General features: G+C 33.5%; 1 protein-coding gene across 12 annotated transcripts in view; it reads left to right on the plus strand.

Moving 5' to 3' along the window:
* The window catches only part of ESCO1 (establishment of sister chromatid cohesion N-acetyltransferase 1), a 71,659-nt gene that overhangs the window by 32,683 nt on the left and 25,736 nt on the right, over positions 1 to 13,240 (plus strand). For all 12 annotated transcript variants that reach the window (XR_008959727.1, XR_008959726.1, XM_026496067.4 and 9 more), the window contains 4 exons: positions 1,160 to 1,274; positions 3,658 to 3,718; positions 5,007 to 5,121; positions 8,113 to 8,244. Coding sequence is in view for 10 of the 12 variants with exons in the window: in XM_026496067.4 (XP_026351852.2) it covers positions 1,160 to 1,274; positions 3,658 to 3,718; positions 5,007 to 5,121; positions 8,113 to 8,244 (423 nt within the window). In the remaining 2 variants the exon portion in view is untranslated. The remainder of the gene's footprint in view (positions 1 to 1,159; positions 1,275 to 3,657; positions 3,719 to 5,006; positions 5,122 to 8,112; positions 8,245 to 13,240) is intronic.

Consider the following 13,240-nt stretch of genomic DNA (forward strand, 5'->3'; position numbering starts at 1 on the left):
CTGTGTTCCCTTTCTTGCTGGCTGTCTCTCTGTCACATAAATAAATAAAATCTTTAATTTAAAAAAATTATTTGAACTTTATGAATTTTAAAGCCCAGTTATTTTATGATTTGTTTTTTTAAGCCAGTAACTTACTAAATACCTTCCTTTTTAGTGGAAATTAATTAGTAATTTGTCATTGTTCTTGTTTTTAATTTTTCTGCTTTTTCAATGACAAAAAATGTTCACTTTTTCAAAAATATTCAAAAATAATGTTACATGTTGAGTGTAATCACAATAGAGATACAGCCAATGTTAATAGAGTTCAGAGTATTTTTTGGTAGTTACTGAGTATCAGCTTTGACAGTGTTATGAATTAGGGGATCTTGGGAATACAAAGATATATATAATATGGTCTTTGCTCTTAAGAGGTACAGAAGATGAATCAAAAACAAGTAACTAATTGGTAATAGTAATAAGGACACAAAAGAGGTAGAGGTGAAATAGATGGAGAATTATTCCAAAATTGGGAAAAGGGCATGGGGAAACTTGGAGAAGGCTTCATTAGAAAAGGTTAATATTTAAGTAATGAGTTGGTACAGGGGGAAAAGTTCTAGATCACTATCCAGTAGAAATGTAATGTGAACCACATATATTATTTAAAATTTTCTGGTAGCTACCTTAAAAAGAATAACACTGGTAGAATGAATATATTTTATTTAATCTATCATATAAAAATACTATTATTTCAGCATGTAATTTTAAAAATTGAGATATTTTACTTTTTTGATAATAAGTCTTAAAAATCTGGTGTTTTATATTTATAACATAATCTCAAATCAGTCATACTAACAACATTTTAAGTGCTCAGTAGTCAGCTGAGGAGTGGCTACTGTATTGGATAGTGCAGATTTAGATAGATTAAATAGGCATATAGAATACATCTGGGGATTTGCAAATTTTTCAATATAGCATGAAAGAGAATAATGGGAGCTGATGCTGAGAGGGTAGCTGTGGGGAGATCAAAAGACTTTTAAGGCATATCAGTGTGAATTACTCCCAACTATAAAGTATTATCTTAAATTTTCTTAGTATGCTAAAATTCACTGAAAGTTTCTTGGGATGAGTCCCAAGGTTGATATGAAGACAAATATTAACATTTTGAATTTTGTATATTCAGAATTTCAGTCTGTGTTTGGAATCCAAGCTTGAAAACAATCCAGTGGGAAATGCCTCTACTGTTTCAACTCTGCTCAGTCAAGCAAAAATTGATACAGGGGAGAGTAAATTTCCAGGTAAAACTTTGAAAATATTATTTGGATTTCTCAGTGTTCAGAGATATTTTTGTCAGTATGATAGGAAACAATACTGATTGCCAAGTAGGCCAGTTAAATCCTTTTGAACTATTGGTGTGTGTTTTTCAAATGTGTGATTATCACCATTCTTTTTTGTTTTTTGTTTTATCTTTACTGCCATTCTTAGGGGTAGAATTGCTTTTCTTTCGTACCTTGTTTAAATTACTTAAGTATGAAAAAAAATAAAATAGCCTGGATGATCAATAACATTGGGTCCGAAACAAAAACAAAGCACATTAGCCAAACGTCAACTCACTTGGACAACTAACTTTTCCTTTAGAAAATCCACTGTTTCTTTATGGTTTTTGTTTGTTTTTTTTTTTTATAATTTTTATTTTGTTATATTAGTCACCATACAGTACATCCCCAGTTTTTGATGCAATGTTCCATGATTCATTATTTGTGTATAACACCCAGTGCACCATGCAATATATGCCCTCCTTAATACCCATCACCGGCCCATCCTAATCCCCCACCCCCCTCCCCTCTGAAGCCCTCAGTTTGTTTCCCAGAGTCCACAGTCTCTCATGGTTCATTCCCCCTTCTGTTTACCCCCCCTTCATTCTTCCCTTCCTTCTGTTTCTTTATGTTTTAAATGTTTTCCCAAAACATTTTTGGGGAACAAAGTATAAAAACAAAGTACCAGCTTACATATATTGATAAATTGTAATAAATAAATAAATAAATAAATAACTTATGATTCTTTGACTCACTACCAAAAGTTCTTCTGTTTACTTTAAATCTTTTATTTTGCTTATGATTTACTTTTTGGAGAAGTTATTAATGAATTGTGTAAGTAAGTGGTAGGAGCTTATTTTTCAAGTACAAAGGCTATTTGTGTTTTTCCACTTCAGATTCTTTAACCCTCAATTACTCAGTTTTTCATGTTAGTGATTCTGTCTTTGAAAGGATTTAGTAAATGCTGCAGGGGCACCTGGCTGGCTCAGTCAGTGGAGCTTACTTAACAAAACAAAACAGAAAAACCCTGCAATTTGGGCAGTTATGCCATACAAAGTCTTTTTTGTGTGTGACCTTGTAAAAAAAATTTTGACAATATGTTGTTTGAGCTATTAGATGGGGATTTGCTCACCTATATCAGATGAAGCCTGAGGGGATATAGAAAAGAAATTCCTAATTTCTGTTTCTCTCTGCTAAAGGAAAGATACTTGGAGCAGTATACTGAGGTCAGATAATGTCTTTTATTGCATATCATTTAACCTTTTCTCTTAGTGGAAGAAAGAGAAGTATAACATAAATATGAGAAATGTACTGCTTATTCATTAGAAAATAAAATGAAATGATTATTGCATTATTTGTGTGATTAGAAACTACAATTAAAAAATTCAGTATAATTATATTATACTGAATTTATATTAGTTTCAGGTATACAGTATAGTGATTCAACAATTCTATACATTACTCAGTGTTCATAAGTATACTCTTAATCCCCTTCACCTAGTTCACCCATTCCTCTACCCACCTCCCCTGTGGTAACCACCAGTTTGTTTTCTATATTTAAGAGTCTTTGTCTCTTTTCTCTTTCTTTGTTTTGTTTCTTAAATTCCTACAGATGAGTGAGATCACATGGTATTTATCTTTCTCTTGACTGACTTGCTTCACTTAGCATTACACCCTCTAGATCCATCCATGTTGCAACTGGCAAGATATCATTCATCTTTATGGCTGAGTAATATTCCACCGCATATATGTATATATACCACATCTTTTTTATCTGCTCATCTATTGATGGACACTTGGGTTGCTTCCATACTTTGGGTGTTTTAAATAATGTCGCAGTAAACATAGGGGTGCATATATCTTTTTGAATTGGTATTTTTGTATTCTTTGGGTAAATACCCAGTAGTGGAATTACTACTATTTTTAATTTTTTGAGGAGCCTTCATACTGTTTTCCACAGTAGCTGTACCAATTTGCATTCCCACCAACACTGCAAGACGTTGCTTTTTCTCTATATCCTCACCAACACTGTTTCTTGTAGACTACAATTTTTTTTAAACAAAGAAATGTTCCCATTTCCATGGCATTTACACAGTTTGCTTTATTGTTCAGTGCCAGTGATTGGTGAAACTAGATCCAGTCTATCATTGGAACCCTTTGTGGCTCTGTAGAGCCTTTTTCTCCCTCTTTTCTGAAGATAATTTCTAGAAAGGAGCTCTAATATAATCAGATGGTTTTTATTAATAATAAAACATTTAATGCATTCTTCTCTTTTTCTTTTTTTCTTTGTTAATGATTTTCAGCTATTAGATGGGGAGGTAGTACAAAGCTAAATGTATAACTCACTTTCTTGATTAAATTACAGGTTCAGCTCCCAAACAACATACTGTACTCAGTAACCAAACATCTAAGACCAGTGATAACAGGTAAGACATTAGTTTAATACAAGAGTAAATATGAGAACTGTTAAAAGATAAACTGAGGCTTTTACAATTTTTGTTTATTTGAACAAAAATCAGTTCGAATTGGGCAGTATCCAATTTCTCAGAAAGGAGCTCCAAGGAGCTATAACGTGAAAGACTTTATAGGCAGAAAGGAGTGGGAATAAGGAAGCTATAACTGGCAAAAAAGCAGGTTGATTATTGCAGTTACTTTCCTTTGGGAGAGATGGCAGAGGCCTTTCAGGCAGATTACCTAACCTAGTGATAATTAGGTGATTCCTGACTGGTTTAAGATTCCATTTCTGGAAGAACCAAAACAGTCTGAGTTTGGTAATACGGGGTTTAGCATAAGCAACTCCGTTTTGGACCTGTTGTCTTGTTTTTAACAGAACTTAAGGATTTTATACTTACACCTTTCAAGTTTGGGGTATTTTTCCCTAAAAATTTGTGCTAGTAATCCTCAGTTTTTCATGTAGAAGGAATGTGATATTCACAAGTTCTGTTTTCATTTTACTTTTTTTTGTGGCTATACGTATGTTTTATAGCTTTTGGTTTTTTTATTTACAGTATTATGGGCATCTTAACTACCTCATTCTATTAAATCTATATTAGATTTCATTGTGTGAATATTCCACTGTTTATTTAACAGTTTTCCACTTTATAGACATTTTGGTGGTTTCTAGTTAATTTCTGTCCAAAAAAAAAGTTCTGCAATAAAAAACACAAGCATCTTTGCCCATTTGTGTTACTATATCTAGGATAAGTTCATAGCTGTAGGACTTAGCCTGCATTGCCGTATTTTCCTCCAGTATGTCTTTTTATACTTCTAGCAACAGTGTTTTGAGAATGCACCTTTCTGCAAACCCCTTGAAGTACTGGGTATTATCAACATGTAAAAGTGTTTTAAGTGTTTTAAAAGCATTCCATACTCTTTAGTGGCAGAATAAAATTAAATCTGACTTATTTTGCTTTACAGATTACTGAAAACAGTATTTAGGACAAACTGTAGTAACTCAGGTGGCTAAAAATTACCCAAAAAACTCAAAACTTAGTCAAATTATAGTAGGCACAGCAGTTTTTTATTTTTTAGTAGTTTTCTTGGGCTTTCTCCCCTTGATTTTTAAAAGGTTATTTTTTTCCCCCTTTGGAGTTGAAATTTGTGAGTGTTGTATAGAAAAAGCTTTTTTTTCTTTTTAGTGATTTGACGTGATAACAGCTTTATAACATTGAATGATGTGATTTTTTTTTTTTTTTTTTTTTTTTTTACTTAAAGGGAGACACCACCAAATCATTCTTGGCCTAAGTGTAATTCCCATTTGGAGATAACAATTCCAAAGGACTTGAAACTAAAAGAAGCAGAGAAAGTTGATGAAAAACAGTTGATCATAGTAAGTATCCAACTTGACCTTTTTGGTGAAGGGTTATTATAATCATCTTACTTATGCACATTGTTAAAAAATAACTTCATCTTCTTTTTCAAAGAACCTTTTTTGTCACCATAAATCATTATGGAAATATTTCTGATATCATTACAAACGCCCTTCTGGCCCCCCAGTAGTGAGGCCCTCCTGTCACAAAAACTCAAAATCTCCATGCTTTTAGTTTTATTTATGACAGATTGATACTTTATCTTACATTTCTTTATTTTATCATTTGTTTACTTTCTTAAATATGTCATTTGATATACCTTGTTCTAGTAGTTTATATATTAAAATAACATGGAGCTTAATACGTAAAATATCTGTATTTTAGTGTATTTTGTAATTTTAAAACTTTTATTATAAGGAAGAGAAACTAGTAGTTAATTTGAAATAGAACTTAACCACTCTACAATTTGGTGGCAAGTTGTAGAAGAGAGGGAGATACTTTGATTAAAAAATCTAATTTGAATGAGTGAGCATACTATAAAAAAATGAAGGGGCCCAAAGTAATAGGAAAATTTAGTGTACTTCAGTTAACATTATCAATAGGATTTTTTTGGAGTAGATTATTGATTCTAACCTTAATATAGGGGAATTACTTTGTAAGAATTATCTGGAAATTTTGAGAATTTAATCAGGAAAAAGTTTAATTGAATTTAATAACATTTCTGTTGTTAAATCAATATGATAGTGAAACAGGGTTAGACTAGTAGAATCTAGAGCTTCACTGTCCAATATGGTAGCCACATGTGGCCATTTAGTATGTGAAATGTGGCTCATCAGAGCTGTGATACACTATAAGTGTAAATGTATTTACTGCATTTTAAAGACAAGTACAGAAAAGGGAATGTAAAGTATTTTACTAATAAGTTTTTTTTCTATTTAGTATATGTTGAAATTATAATATTTGGGATATGTTTTGAATAAAATATTAAAATTAATTTGACATGTTTTTGCATCCCTTAACATGACTACTAGAAAATTTAAAATTACATTTGTGGATTGCACTTCTGTTCAGTTGTTCTGGTCAAGAGTTGATGATGATGATGTTAATGATCATGATAGCCCCTAATACTTTTTGAATACATTGTTTTATGTACTCCACTCAGATTAACTTAATTAAGCCTTAGTTTTTAAAGTATGAGGTAGGTACTATTATTTCCTATTTACCAGTTAAGATACTAAGGAAGAGATATTTATTCATTACTGTGAATACTGCCTGCTTGAAGAGATGTTTGTACACTGGTGCTCATTGGTCATAATAGCCAAAAGATGAAAGCAGTCAAAGTATCCATCAAGCATGAATGGATAAACAAAATGTGGTGTATGCATACAATGGAATATTATTCAGCCTTAAAAGAGAAGAAATTCTGACATGCTACAACATGTTTGCACCTTAAGGACATTTAGCTAAGTGAAATAAGTCAGTCAGAGGAAGACAAATACTGCATGATTTCACTTCTCTGAGGTGCCTAGGGTAGTCAAATTCAGAGACAGAAAGAATGGTGGTTTCTAGGAACTGGGAAGGAAAGTGAATTGGGAACCTATTGTTTAGTGGATATAGAATTTCAGTTTTGTGAAATGAAAAGAATTTTGAAGATTGGTTGTACAACAGTGTGAATATACTTAGCACTACTGCACACTTAAAAATCGTTAAGATGGTAAATATTGTTATATATGTCATACTGTGATTACAAAAAAAATTTTTTAGCTGCCTGAAATAAATTTCATGTAACAATTAGTGAATAGTTTGAATCCTTTAGAGTGAACTTCCCTTAAGTTCTATACACAATCTTTTATTTACCATTTGATTTCTCTTTGCTACTTGATCCTAGTTCTAAGACGCTAGAGATCCATTGTCTTAGATCTTATTTTTTGTAGTAATTCAAATTGCACAGTTTTAGAGTAGAAAGAGTAAAGGGATTAGTAGTTAATTCTTTTTAAAGAGTTTATTTATTAGAGAGAGAGAGAGAGAGCACACAAGCAGGGGGACCAAGAGAGGGAGAAGCATGCCCCCTGCTGAGCAGGGATCAGCTGAAGGCAGACACTTGACTGAGCCACCCAGGTGCCCTAGTTTATTCTTTTTTTTTTTTTTTAAGTTTATTGTTATTTATTTATTTAGAGAAAAAGAGAGTGCACTAGTGGAGGGGCAGAGGGAGGGAGTGGGAGGGAGAGAATCTTAAGCAGGCCCTGCACGGTGGAGCCCAATGTGGGGTTCAGTCTCATGACCCTGAGATCATGACCTGACCCGAAATCAAGATTCAGGTGCTTAACCGACCTGAGCCACCCAGATGCCTCTATTAGTTGATTATTCTTAAGACTTAGACCATACTGCTAAAAATTTCTTGTTGAATAAGAACAAGAATAGAAAACATTTTGTGAACAGTTACTATTCTACAGAACAATTATGAATTACTGGAGAATAGATTATTGTAATTTGTACTTTTTAAATATGAAGATAATAGAAAAAATTAATATTACCTTTTCTCAGGAGTTTCTGGTGACATCCAGATATTCTTTCTAATATCTATAAACTAGAATAAAACCATTAAAAAGAACATACTTTTAAGACATTAAAAAAATGAGTCTGTGAAAAACTATTTCCTCTAAGCTTTAACAGTGTAATTATTGCAGATACAGAATATATCTTTGTTCTTATTTGTAGAATATTTCCTGTTTGGTGCTTTAGGACTAAGATTGTAGTGTTAAAAGATATTTCTCAGTTCTTTTCAATTATTAAATGCTGTGAAGCAAGTGATCAGATTACTAAAATGGAAACAGTTCTTAGTAAAATTACACACAGATTTCACAGATTAATGTCTTCTGTTTTAATCAACACTATTTTTTGTTATAGATTAAATACTTCTCACTTTATGTTCCCATTATAGCTATAGAGGCTGTTGTGGAATTATTCCTTTGGAAGGGGAAAAAACCCTTTTGTTTGTTTTTTATAAATAGGATGCAGGACAAAAAAGATTTGGAGCAGTTTCCTGTAATGTTTGTGGCATGCTTTACACAGCTTCAAATCCAGAAGATGAAACACAGCATCTGCTCTTCCACAACCAGTTTATAAGTGCTGTAAAATATGTGGTAAGTGGAGTTCATGGCTTCTAAAATGCAGTATCAGATAACTAGGTCAGGATCTTAAAGAGATGAATTGCAAAATTTAAGACATTAAAAAATTTCTGTTTTTAGAAAGTGATAATTTATACAAAGCCCTTGTATATATGCTGGCTTATTTTAAAACAAAACCAAACATAAAACCAGCTAACTTTTTCTGCCTGGTTTATGTTGTGGGATTTTTTATTTAAGTTATAATATTTAAAGTAATTATTGTACCTCACCTCTTCTAACAATTAATGCTATTCAGCTTGAGTATTTAAAAATTTTTCTTTAATAATTATTAGCTGTTGATAAGCCTATTTAATATTCATAATAGCTTAGCTCTTTTTTTCTGAAAGCTGCTAATGATATATATTATACCAAGTAGATGGTTCGGAAATTTTTCTTTACCTTCTCTTTGCTATCATGAGAGTTTTTCTTTATAAAATTAAAGAAGAAAAATTCTCGAAGGTTAAGATCTCAGAATTTGCTGTATACTTAAAAAAAAATCCCACAAAGTAAATATGTTTTAGTATATATTTTTTTAATGTACGTGCATTTGAGGCACAATGTATGTGCAATTGAGGTACTATTTAATAGTTATTTCTGGAAATGGCAAAATTTTGAATAATTTTGAACCATTTCAGATATCTTGTGAAAATAGTAATTTAATGTAATTGCTGTTTACCCATATCTGAAATGGAATCTATTTTTATTCTATACATGTTACCTTCAGTACTGTACACTCACATTAATAAGACCTCCAGGATATCTGAACTGAGATCACCAATTCATTTCATATAGGCTTTTACATAAGCAACACAATGTTGGATTGTTTAAAGATTTTTATTGGCTTCAGTAAAATTTGTATCCTTACTTTTGGTTGAAGGGTTCATATTCATTGTTTCATTTATCCAGTTACTTCTACCCAAGATAGGTAGGGTTTTCTTTTTTTGCTTCTCTACTGTGGTGATCCTTTATACTCCTTATTTGATCTGCCTTTTCCACACACACCCCCTTCTGTCACTTAACTAAATGCAGTATAAGCTGTGTGGGCATAAAATATCTATAGCTAGATATTGATTTATTGTTTGAAATTTGTACTTTTCCAATTTCACTATATCAATATCCTTACAACTTGAAAACAAAAATAATTCTATCAGTGAAATTACAGAATACTTGGGGCAAAAACATTTTATTTAATATACATAAATCTGGTAGAAGTTAGTTTAAATGAGTTTTCAGTTTACATCATTTGATTCTTGTGATCACTTTTATATTAGATTTAAAAGGCTTACTTCTTCATCTTAAGGTTTGTGAGAGTAATAGTAAAGAAATTAATACGGATATATGTAGCCTGCACTTCCACAATACCAAGGGAAGCTGGTTTATGGAACAAGATGGAGTCATCACCTTCTAAACAGATTCTGGCTCTTGCAAAACTATAAAATGGTGTAGCAACTTAGGGAGGATTGATTCCTGCCCCAGCCCTCCTCCTCCTCCTCCACCCCCCCACTTTGATGGGACAGAGCTATGGGTTATTTTATTATTTTTGAAATAAGCTCAAGAGAAGGAATTGAGTTTAGCAGTTGGCCATCCTTTGCTGACATGAGGATCAAAATTCTTATCTTTTGCTGTTTTCAGATATAGGTATGCATAGTCTAAAGTAGAAACTCCTCCAAAACATTGTAGCATTCTTTTTTAGTGTATGGAGAGAGGATGAAAACCTATATTACGTTAAAGGTGTTCTGCTGTGATCACAGCTCTGGATTTGGGGTTGGGGCATTAAACATTTATTGGGCACCTAGTGTGGTGCTTTTCCTTTGTGTGCATTTAACGAGCAGCCAGTATTGTGTTTTTGCATTAAGCACATTTTTCCTTCTTTTTAAAAATTGATATATAATTGAAGTTTAAGCACTCAGAGTGTTTGAGAAAACATCTGATTTTAAAATGTCAGTTTTATCTGTTTATGTTTCCTGGAGAGAAGCACATAGAAAAGAAGTCATTTGGTGTTATTTTAAAATGAACAATGTTCGGGGACTGAAAATAAAGTTTTGATCTACTTAAGACTATTTAAAAATAGAATTAATTAGATCCCAGTGAGTTTTACTTTTTAAGTCTTAATCAAACATTTTTAAGAAAATAAATAGCTTTTCCTTAGGGTAAAAATTTTCCCTTAGACATGGTAATAATCTGTAACAGTTAAAAATGGCTAAAGACCTTTTCAAAAGATTAAAATCATATTTAAATTACTTAGTCATCATAGAAATTGATGCCCACTGAGCCTATTTTTTTTGGCTGGCTAAAATATTTTTTTTCCTTTTCTTACCCTCTTTGGTAGGGGTAGGGTAAGAGTGATGATGCTTTCTATTCCTTCATAGTACCCCATCTGCCTCATTGAGGCCATTTGAGGAAATGCATTTTATCTAACTTACTAGAAGCTTTTTAGGAAAGAGCTTCTTAATGCTTCAGGAGGAGCCTGGACTCTGGTTTATTTATTTATTTTTATAAAGATTTTATTAATTTATTTGACAGAGAGAGAGACAGCCAGTGAGAGAGGGAACACAAGCAGGGGGAGTGGGAGAGGAAGAAGCAGGCTCCCAGCAGAGGAGCCTGATGTGGGGCTCTATCCCAGAACACCAGGATCATGCCCTGAGCCGAAGGCAGACGCTTAACGACTGCGCCACCCAGGCACCCCGTGGACTCTGGTTTAGACCTACAAACACCAGTTTCCCTTGATCAGCTGGGAGTACTCTTTGCTAAAGATGTAAAGAGAAAGCAGGAAAAACTCCCCCTAGAGCACTGAGGAATGTTGCCAAGCCTGGGGCCTATCTGGAATTCAGCTATATTTTGAACTTTTAGTAATGTAGCCAAAGAATCATGTTTGGGTTCTTTGCAGAGAAATTCCTACCTTAATCTTTTTTTTCTTCCTCCTTCCTTATCGCCTTTGAATTAATTAACATCTGACTGAATGAATGCTCCGTGGAGGGCTCTACTCCCCGGTGTATGATAAGCCCTTGCCTTCAAGGTTAGGAGCAAAGCCTGAAAGCGATGAAAAGTTAACAGTAAGACTTACTAAAGCAGTAAGTCATTATTAATTATTTAAAGTTAATTATAAATTAGCTTTACAATTCAGATGTGATAATTAGTTTGGTAGAGCAGTGATCAAAAGGGTTTGTTTTCTTAAGATTTTTTTTTTTTAAATAGACACAGGAGGTCATCTCTTATTGATAGCATATTATAGCTAATGAGAAAGCTTAACATCCTTGTGGGGAATAATGAGTAAATTTTTTTTTCTTACTGAATCAGATTTTTATAGGTAATAAGAGCAGAAAAATGCATCAGATCAGATTGTGATACTTTTGTTTTGATGGCATTTGGGCTTTTTTCTTTCTTTTCTTTTAGATACCGAGTTTTGAGCATTGTAAATGATATAGTTAAGTTGAAATAATGTTAAAATGATGTTCTGGTGGAATGTAGGGAGAAAAATAATATTTAAAAAAATTTAAATTTATTTATTTATTTTTTTAAGATTTTATTTACTTAGAAAGGGAGAGGGGCAAAAGAGAGGGAGAGGGAAAGGGAGAGAATCTTAAGCAGGCTCCATGCTGATCTCGTTGCCCCATGTGGGGCTGGGCTCAGTCTTCAACCCTGAGATCATGACCTGAGTTGAAACCAAGAGTCAGATGCTTGACTGAGCCACCCAGACACTCTGAGAAATAATATTTTAGTGACATAAAAAGAGAGAGTAGTACATGTAGTGGTGAGTGTGGTATTGGATTACTGTGGCAGTGGTAGAAAAGGGGAAATTGACAAGAAAAACTGTAGAAAGATTTGACAGATTCCTGATTGGCTATAGAGCTACACTCTCCAGTACGGTAGTTCTAAACCATCAGAGTAAAAATGCTGTTCCTCCTCATGGGGATGAAAGGTACAGCATAGGGAATATAATTAATGGTATTGCAATAGTATATGGTGACCAATGATACCTACACTTGTGAGCCCTGCATAATGTATGGAGTTGAATAAACTTGTTGATTCACTGTGTTGTATACCTGAAAGTAACGTAATGCTGTGTATCAACTATACTTCAATAAAAAATAAAAGAGAGATATTGTTACATATTTCAAAAAAAAAAGTGCTGTTCCTCACTCACACTAGCCAGTATTCAGTAGTCAAATTCACATCTTGCTGGAGGCTACCTTATTAGTTAGTAGATGTAGAAGATTTGTATTGTCAAAGAGAGTTCTCGTTAGTGCTGCTACAGGAAGCTGAGTCAGGGAAACCATGATCCAGGAACTCTTACTTAATCTTTAATTACTTTTATATGAAATTTGAATACATGTTAACGTACTTCTACATAGTTTTTCTGTATTCTTTTTGAAGGTGATTAGGCAAAAGGAAACTGGGTGTTAAAGAAAAGAGAAGTAATAGAGCAGGAATAGAGATTTTATTTATCTTTTTAAAATATTAATTTATTTGAGAGAGAGAGTGAGAGAGCACAAGTGGGGGGAGGAGGGGCAGAGGGAGAGGGAGAAGCAGACTCCTCATTGATCAGGGAGCCTGACACCTGGCTAGATGGGGATCATGACCTGAAACGAAGGCAGACTCTTAACCTACTGAGCCACCCAGGTGCCTCAGGAATAGAGATTTTAAAATCTTGGGAATGGGAAAGGAGTCTGAAGCAAAGCTGCATTGGCCCTTAGAACTGTACTCTGGCATCACTGGGGAATAGGGAGCAGGTAGGTATATTTGTAGGAGGGACTGAGAGCCAGGTTAGAGAATGGTATGCGTTTTTTTTTGTTTCCCCGCTTACAAGTAAGTCTATCATACCCTGCGTTGAAAATTGAGAAATAGTCTTTAGAAACAGGTAGGAATTTGTTACATAGAAATTACCAAACAGGGGCGCCTGGGTAGCTCAGATGGTTAAGCGTCTGCCTTCGATTCAGGTCATGATCCCAGCCTCCTGGGATTGAGCCCCACG

The sequence above is a fragment of the Ursus arctos genome, unplaced genomic scaffold, assembly GCF_023065955.2.
Source record: "Ursus arctos isolate Adak ecotype North America unplaced genomic scaffold, UrsArc2.0 scaffold_17, whole genome shotgun sequence".
Taxonomy (NCBI): domain Eukaryota; kingdom Metazoa; phylum Chordata; class Mammalia; order Carnivora; family Ursidae; genus Ursus; species Ursus arctos.